This window comes from Centruroides sculpturatus, unplaced genomic scaffold (genome assembly GCF_000671375.1).
Source record: "Centruroides sculpturatus isolate CEXI.00-Female unplaced genomic scaffold, Cexi_2.0 scaffold174, whole genome shotgun sequence".
Lineage (NCBI taxonomy): Eukaryota > Metazoa > Arthropoda > Arachnida > Scorpiones > Buthidae > Centruroides > Centruroides sculpturatus.
The window spans coordinates 573,991-582,508 of NW_019384420.1; the positions used below are offsets into that span (position 1 = coordinate 573,991).

Sequence of the window (8,518 nt, forward strand, 5' to 3'; positions counted from 1 at the left end):
CGTTTAGAATTTAAAGATTTAATTAAAAAAAATGAATGAATTTAAATAGTCTTCGTTTAATATTAATTATTAACCAATATGATAACGAGCATGTTATTTATCAAATCAGATTTTTGTCTAAAGAGTACAATAAAAATTAAAGTGAACGTACCCGTCTATAACATGTGCTGCTCCAAGTACTGTTTGTGTTGTTATTAATGTAAAACCTCCACAAAAGTTTTCATTTTTGAACACTGCTACCTAAATTAAATAATTCTTTATCTGTAAGATAAATCATTATATCTAATCTTTCATAAAAGTTTAAATGAGTAAACATACCATATAAGGAAATTCTCCATCATCAGCAATTGCACTTTCAATTTTCCTACGTACTCTTCCTTAAAGTGTATTAAATTATTTCGTAGTTAAAAACATGAATTTATTTTTATTATCAGAAAAATGCAATGATTTCTCTTCTACCTGAATTGGTTTCATTTTTCTCAAAAACAGAGACAGCGTATATGACATTTAGGAGAAAGAATAATAATCCAAATCTGAAATTTATAAGTGTTCGAATTATTGATTCAGTCAAGTAAATAAATACAGTGTACAGTGAATGAAACTCCACATCACTTTGTATTTCTGAATTTCTGTCTTGTGTGCATAAACACAGCATTTTATATCTACCACAGCACTGGCAAGTCCCTAAATATGGTTCAATATTACCGGAATCTACAACTTCCAAAAAATTCCTAGTATTTTTCGACAACCTGGTTCGATCTCTAACGTTATCCTAATCCGGATTTTACAGAAGCTTCTGCGTTTCCAGGATTTTTCGATTGCAATGTCAAAAATATGAAATTCACGACCATAAAAGCCATTAATTCCTCATCATCACTTTACAGTTGAATCATTTTGATATTAACCCAAATGCTTTAAGGTAAGTGTAAATTCTTCATAATATTACTTTGATTATATATGTCATAATTTTATACCCGAAAATTATTGCATAATTTATTATAAAAAGTTTTGACGTTAATCATACCTTGAAATATTTTTCATTCCGTGGATGTCAAGAGAAAACAACTAGCGATTAAATGTTATCTGAAATGATAAAATAAAATATAATTAATACAGTTTTGCGAATGAGAAAGCAAACTTATAAAATCATTTCATACTAATTCTATAATAGCAATAAATTAGAGTATATAATGACTTCATTATTTCGATAATAAAAAGTATAGAATGAAATGATACTTTGTAATACAATTTTCTATTATGCAGTAATCCCTTTTACAAAATATGTTGAGGAAAAATAAATTTTAATTACGCCCAATTATGTGATATTTTCACTTACATTTTAATGCTACATAGCCATAGATCTTAAGTGTTCAATATCGGCATACTGATGACTTCGGTCATAAATTCAGCCAACCAAGATCCCCACATATTTTATATAGGATTGCAATCAGGAGAACAAATTTGCCAATCTGTTTATTTTCAAACCACCTATTCGTATCTCGTGATACACGGATAAATGTGTTGTCCGTTGTCCTGTTGAAAAAAACAGTAATATATGGGATATTCCAACTGTCACTAGATTGCATTCGGGCTATAATATTGCTAATGAATAAACATATTAATTTGGAATAAAGTGGCAGGTTATCGCGCCAATTTGTGTTAAATTCAACAATTCGTATTATTTACTTTAAATTTATGAAAAATATAGCATTTGAATCACTCAGCTTTCAAATACGATGTATATGCGTTAGTAATTGCATTTCCAACTACATCCGATCATGATCTGTACAATGTAAATTAACACCATATACGTAATATAGATTAATATCCACGATGGCTAAATATTGTCATGTGAACCATAAGTTCTATGACTATGATATCATTGGAACCGAACGATTACTTTTAGTTGGTCTTTTAAAAGAACACTACGAGGGCGACTGTGACATTATGAGATGGGTAATTAGGTAATTAACTTAATTAGTTAAAACTAAGAAAAGTGAAAAAAACCCCACTTCCTCTTTCCGCCAGCTCTTGATACTCTTATAGATGAAACCGATCAAATATCCCTCTAAGTCAACGGTTATTACGATGTTTGGACTTATATTACAAATTCAGTCAAAACAGTCAAGTATTAATGATGATAAACTGACAATTAAATAAAATTATGAAGTAAAGACAGTCGTAACACCGAGGGAAGTATCAATAGCCCGACCAAGTTCTCCTATCCGCGACGTCTCGTGTGAGCCGAACCAAGAGACAGCTCGAACTCCGAGCTAATAAATCAAGAATCACATGATAATTCTTCCACGCCAAAAACGTATAAGTGTCTTCTCCAATCGTCGGGGCGTATATCAACAGTCTACCCGTTTCGTCATTTCTGACAGCAAACAATCCTAACAAGCTAGAGATTAACATAGAACGGACTCAGGTAAACTACTCTAATTCACGTCCCCGTGGTCAACAAAGGGTTAAACAAGCAATTGTCACTGCTCGAAACTTTCTTGAGGCATCAATCATAAAAATCCTTGTTGATAGCATGCCAAATTGCATTTTCAATGTTACCAGAAAAGAAGGTGCGCAAAACAAATTACTAAATTAAACTACAGTAGAACCTCGATTATCTGGACCTCTATTATCCAGATTTTCGATTATCCGGATTGTTCAAAATAAACAAAAATTTTACGAATTTGCTGATTTGCACTTGGCGAATTACGATACTGTTTATGTACGTGATGGAATGCATAACTTTTTTTGTTTCAACAACGTCTCACCCGGCACAGTGGTCGTAAACTCTTAAATATATTTTGCGTCGTAATAAAAATATAACTTGACATACGTATGTAATTTGAATATAAATAATTTATATTCAAATTACATCATTTCTATGACCAAGGGCAGAGTAAGGCATGGGCAACGTGGGCCACCGCCTATGCCTCACGGTTCGAAGGGCCTCGCGCCTCGAAGGTTTATGTATTACTTAAAAGCCGCGAACGCGACGAAAAAATTTTACTCGTCATAAAACGATAAATAGTTTGTCAAATTTCTATTCATAAAAATGCAGTTTCAACTGCTTTTTATATTATAAAATTCGTCTTCTTGCATCACCAGAGGTCCTTTTAAACAATAGGTAGTCTGTTAGCGCTGGTCAGTAGTAGTCCAAATTCAATTCGAACGTTTGTTTCTTGAAAATTTGATAACGATTTAAATACAGTATTTATTTTTAATATTACTGATATGTCATCGAAAAGAAAACGTGTATTATCATTAAAAGACAAATTAAAGTATTTGTTTCGATTATCCGAATCTTTTCCTTATCCGGACTACCTTCATCCCCAATCAGTCCGGATAATCGAGGTTCTACTGTATTTTGTAATATATAATTTTTTTACATTCATTTACTAATCGATTCTATACTTTTGTGGTGCTTAAAATCAGTTTGTTACAATTTCTGCTGTTTGCTGCGATATTAGGAAACTATGAGTTTTGACACATTATGTTTTCCTAAATCCTGAACAATATAAGTAAGGTAGCTACATCATACGTGTAATTCCTAACCTTCTTATTATAAATTTCCAGCGGTATTATACTTTTCTGCAGCACTGTATTACTGCCTTAATACATCCTGACATTGGTACAGAAAATAGACTTTGGTTTTTCATTTCCGGCACGTGTCCCTCCTAAACAATTGGCTAGTAAAGGTGAATAAGCAAACAAATAACATATCCTAAACTATCAAATTGATTTGCTTATCCAGCTGTATTAATTAAAACTCAAGTCGCCTACAGAATTGATAGTTAGGATAAACCTTTAAAAAATGTGACTATAAGCTATAGTTGTCTCCACATCTTTACATAAGTGAAACAGAATGTGTTTTTAGGGCAATTACCTAACTTCTCATACTGCAACGACTGTCGTTCTAGATCATTAAAACGTGGCTTAGTTTAAAATTTCAATTTCTTGAGATTGCATTATGCATAATTATTTGTTTGCAAGTTCTATTTTTCTCTATTATCTTGTACCTTAAATACTAAACTTGTAATTCTATCACGACTGGTGTAATAAGTCTAATATTAAGCAGTGGATAATACACGACAACAGAACTTGTAAAAATGTGTATATCACTTTACACTAGACATTGAGAAAGTGAATCTGTTACAATACTGAATTACTAATAGTGTAAAAGGAATTTAATTTGAAAATTCCAAGATTCTTCTCAAATAATTATGTGCCTTTACCAGATAAAATTCATTGGTTTTATATAGTGAAGAAATGACGTTTAAAAGTTTCAGAATATTTAATTAGCTGTTTTTATTTTCTTTAGTGCGATATTTAACTTAATATTCTAAAATTTTCTGTATATTAATCAAAAAAGGAATTAGTTTGTGGTTGCGAACGGGTAGAACGTAAAACTTATCCTACAAGAGTTGTGTGACGAAGAGTTTTAAGTTTATTTTAAAGTCCATTTAATTACATTAATTTAAATACTTATATGTCTTTAACATTCAAAAATGCATAATATTGACTTTTTCCTTAAATTTTAGCATATATTAATCAAAAATATACATGCTGTATTTGGGAAAGTTAAACTTTTTTACTCACCTTTCTGTTGCCTAAATTACTTCGAAACTTTTAATCGATAAACATTTGAATGAAAGTAAATGCAGTATTTACTAAGCCCGTAAACAAGTTAATATTTAATTTGTATTTATATGGATTATAATGTTTAAAAATTTTCAGCAATAAATATTGAAAATGAAATTAAACGCCGTGTTTATTGTAAACATACAAAGTACTAACAAACATGTTTTTGCGTTTAAAATAAAATTCCTAGAATAATTTGTTATCTGAATTTTCAAAATTGTATATGCTATCTATAAATGCTAAAAAGAATTTTAAAAAAGTCATATTAACCCATCCATTCCAGAAACGTCATTTGATATTAAAAAATATATAATTTCTAACGAAGGGAATACATTAATTATTGTATTATTAGTGGTTTCACAAATAGCCGACTGAATGAAAGAAGCAAATATTGGAAAGTGACTTATAACACACCCAGTTTATTTAATGTAAATATATATATTCAGTTTTTTGTATGTTATCTACTTGATAAAAGAAGTAAGACCGAAATACATTTTTTTTAGTTAATTACATAGACTGGGTGTTTGATAAGCCTGTTCATTAGTCATAAGTAACTAAATAGAATTTTGTAATTAAGTAATACAGGCAAGAAGCTTATTAATTAATATGTGGAAAAATGAGTTTGCGCCTGTTCAAATAGCTTACCACAAATTTTTCTTTTTACCACCGTTTTTTCTTTTTTTTTCCGTGTAGCACCTCAATACGCGTTAGTTTCCAACAGAAGATTGCAGGAAACAAGTGTCGTGACTATTCTATTCTGACCTGTTCTTTCTATGTACAGAAAATATTAGCTCCGTGGTGTGGTGAGTGTTTTAATATTTCGTTAGGTTATGTTTAACAATTTGATGACTGAAAATTAAAAGAATACGATAGTTTTAAACTTTATTTTCTACACTACTCATCAAGTGTACAGTACATTACTTTTTGTGTTCGTACATATAAGAAGTGCTTCCAGTTATTCAATATTATAAATGTTTTATATTCATTCACGGATATGTAGTTATTCCCGTTTATGTAGGGATTCCCGTATGTAGTTATAGAAAAATCAGTAGTATCTCGACAAGCTGCAAATCGTTTCCTCAATTCAACGAATCTTCGTTGATTTTATGTAATCACGTTGACACGTTCTCAATACAGTGATGTGTTCTGAATATTACTTGCATTCAGCAAACGTGATGAAGTACATTTCGTACTTTCATTCTTCTTTCCCAGTTCGATTAGTGCAGAAAGAATAGAGTAAAGACTACTCATCATCTGAAAAGAAAATAGGGATGAAGTCAAAATCCACAATAATAAATTAAAATGCATTATTTAATCGAAACTTACCTTAATCGGGAAATCGCGTTTGACCCGATAAAATCCACCGAAAGAAATTCCAATGGGTGTTTTTCCGAATCTCTTCATAAAATTTAGCATCTGTTCGAAAAAGTATATAACTTTAGAATAAAATTTATCGATAACGTAAAAATAAAACGCTTAATTTACCTTCAATTTAAAAACCAGAGAGAATCTGCACGAGGAAAATTTATTAATCTCGTTGAAATTTCCGTAAATCTGAAATGAATGTTAAACATTATAAATTGTATATTAATTTGGTTGTACAAATATTTAATTAATAATTCTTACCGAGGATGTAAATTTGGATAAACCCAATGACATTATCATAAATCCGAAAATTGCGTTTATGATAAGAAAAAATGCAAGCAGTTTAAACTCTGCCGGTAAATCGTAAAACAAAGTAATGGTTACCAGGATACTGAACCCATATAAACTACTGCAGTAAACAATAGGAAAGTACATGTCGAGTTGGTTATTGGCGTTTCGAACGTTTTCCATTAATTCTGTATGTTCTTCGATTATGTATACGATTAGATCTTTGATCATGCTCCTTCCACGAGGAAGAACATCGAGCTTGTTCGACAATGCGTTAAATCCATTAAACAATAAGAGTAAATAATTATAAAGAAGGAATAATATGCAAGCATTTTGTCCTACTAAAAATAATAACAATAATGCCCAATCGATATTGCAAAGAAGAAATTCCATTACAGTTGCCTTTTCCATGGCAAAATATAGAGAAAAGTCAAGCATTAAGTAAAATGTGACTTGCAGTAAAGCAATGACTGCAAAGAAAACCGCAAATTGAAATTCTAAGGATGTAATTAATGTTTTCTCCACTTCATAGCAAAATTTACAACTAGGAAGATTTAAACGAATTCGTTTAATTAACGAGAACTGAAAAGTCAAGAATACGATCATACCAATAACAAAGAACTGCATGATGTATTTGAAAGCTACGAATAAGTTAAACACTTCTCCGCATACGAATTTATCGGAAAATGTCGTGGAGACTAATGCCAGTATGTTCAGGATAAGAAAAAATTCGAGTAAATTTGAATAAAATTCAAAAATTCGAAAATTCCATAAATTCTTATGGTAGTCAAATTTTAATATATTTAACCCGACAATTTGTAATGCAGCATTTAAGGAATAAAAAATTATTTTAATTTCATTACTTGAGTTTTCCATAATTTTAAATTATAAATATATTATTATTTTTCTTTGTTTACTCTTTTAGTCCTGCGGGCAATAATAGAATCAATATTTCCAAATTCAGAGTCAAACCTTTGAGCGGCAGTTTCTGACGAAGTCATTGTATCCTAAATATTGCTCGCGGGTTCGAGCCTGAGCTAAATCTCACCACGTGAAGATTACCGGGTTTTTTCACTTATCTAACACCTAAACAGGGAAACAGGTTCCCTCCATTGTCACCACCAGGGAGATATTTCTCTGTTGGCAGATTTCTACGAGTTGTTGCGTTGCCTATGTCAACATTCTACATCATTCAAATTCAATTTTAGTAACATGCGTATATTCCATTTAAGTACGTAAGTGCATTAAATTATTAATGGCATATTTTATGTAATGAATATCGAAAAGTAATTATCCTTAATTAATTATGTATGAGTATACATACTTGTTTAATATGTTAGCTATTTTATTATAATAATACAGTCCACTATGTCAAAATGACATTTGTTCTAAACTCTAAAATATATTCCAATAAAGAATTTTAATTATCTTAATTGCATCCTACTCTNTGTTAGCTATTTTATTATAATAATACAGTCCACTATGTCAAAATGACATTTGTTCTAAACTCTAAAATATATTCCAATAAAGAATTTTAATTATCTTAATTGCATCCTACTCTAAATGTGTCTTATATAACATAGCAAGTAGTGTTGTTTTAATGAATATATTATTTTGGGCATTCTGTTGTATAACTTTTTTGTTTTAAAAGCAAATTAAGAAAATTACTAATGAATAAATATTTCTGTTGTCTTCAAAAGTTCAATTTTTAATTTGATGGATTTAATTTAAAATTCTCCAAAAGAAAATACNATCCACATTTGATATCATCATTTATCACATACTTCCATGACACTCTTGTCTGTCCGCTACAACTGCTAAGAATGAACGCGATTGGCGAAGCGTAGTGACAGTGGGCCAATAGAGAGCAGGATACTTGCCATAATGCGGTTTGCGCGCCAATTTTCGTACTTGCGTTAATCAAGCCGAATAGTTTAGCCGAATATTCGGCTATTCGGCCACGTTCCTGGCCGAATATTCGGTATTCGGCCTGAGGCCGAATATGCTATTCGTTACAACACTAATATAAACTCTTGAAAGTTTTTAATTCCCTTTATAAATAGATACCTATATAAAATAAAGAAATATCATTAACTTTTCTGCAAAGCCACGTGTATAAAATCTGAAAGGTTCTTGGTATTCCAGCGTTTTTATACGGTCGTTGTGCATTTGGTGGGTTTTTGCCTGACAAAATGATTACATAGAGTTTATCGGATTATCTTTA

At 30.6% G+C, this 8,518-nt stretch overlaps 1 protein-coding gene across 1 annotated transcript; it reads right to left on the reverse strand.

Moving 5' to 3' along the window:
• Positions 1-5,519: 5,519 nt before the first annotated feature.
• LOC111619337 lies at positions 5,520-7,031 on the reverse strand. The gene is made up of 4 exons (XM_023361048.1): positions 6,268-7,031; positions 6,127-6,195; positions 5,968-6,057; positions 5,520-5,895 (listed from the first exon to the last, which is right to left on the reverse strand). The coding sequence occupies exons 1-4, from the start codon at positions 6,919-6,921 to the stop codon at positions 5,770-5,772; spliced, it is 939 nt and encodes a 312-aa protein (XP_023216816.1). The 5' UTR covers positions 6,922-7,031; the 3' UTR covers positions 5,520-5,769.
• Between the last annotated feature and the right edge of the window lie 1,487 nt (positions 7,032-8,518).

Excerpts from the sequence above, each read along its gene's own strand:
- LOC111619337 (XM_023361048.1), bottom strand. The coding sequence starts at position 6,921 with ATGCAGTTCTTTGTTATTGGTATGATCGTATTCTTGACTTTTCAGTTC. Across the intron at positions 6,196-6,267 it reads TATCCAAATTTACATCCTCG|ATTTACGGAAATTTCAACGA; the intron begins GTAAGAATTATT and ends CATTCATTTCAG. Across the intron at positions 5,896-5,967 it reads AACGCGATTTCCCGATTAAG|ATGATGAGTAGTCTTTACTC; the intron begins GTAAGTTTCGAT and ends TTTTCTTTTCAG.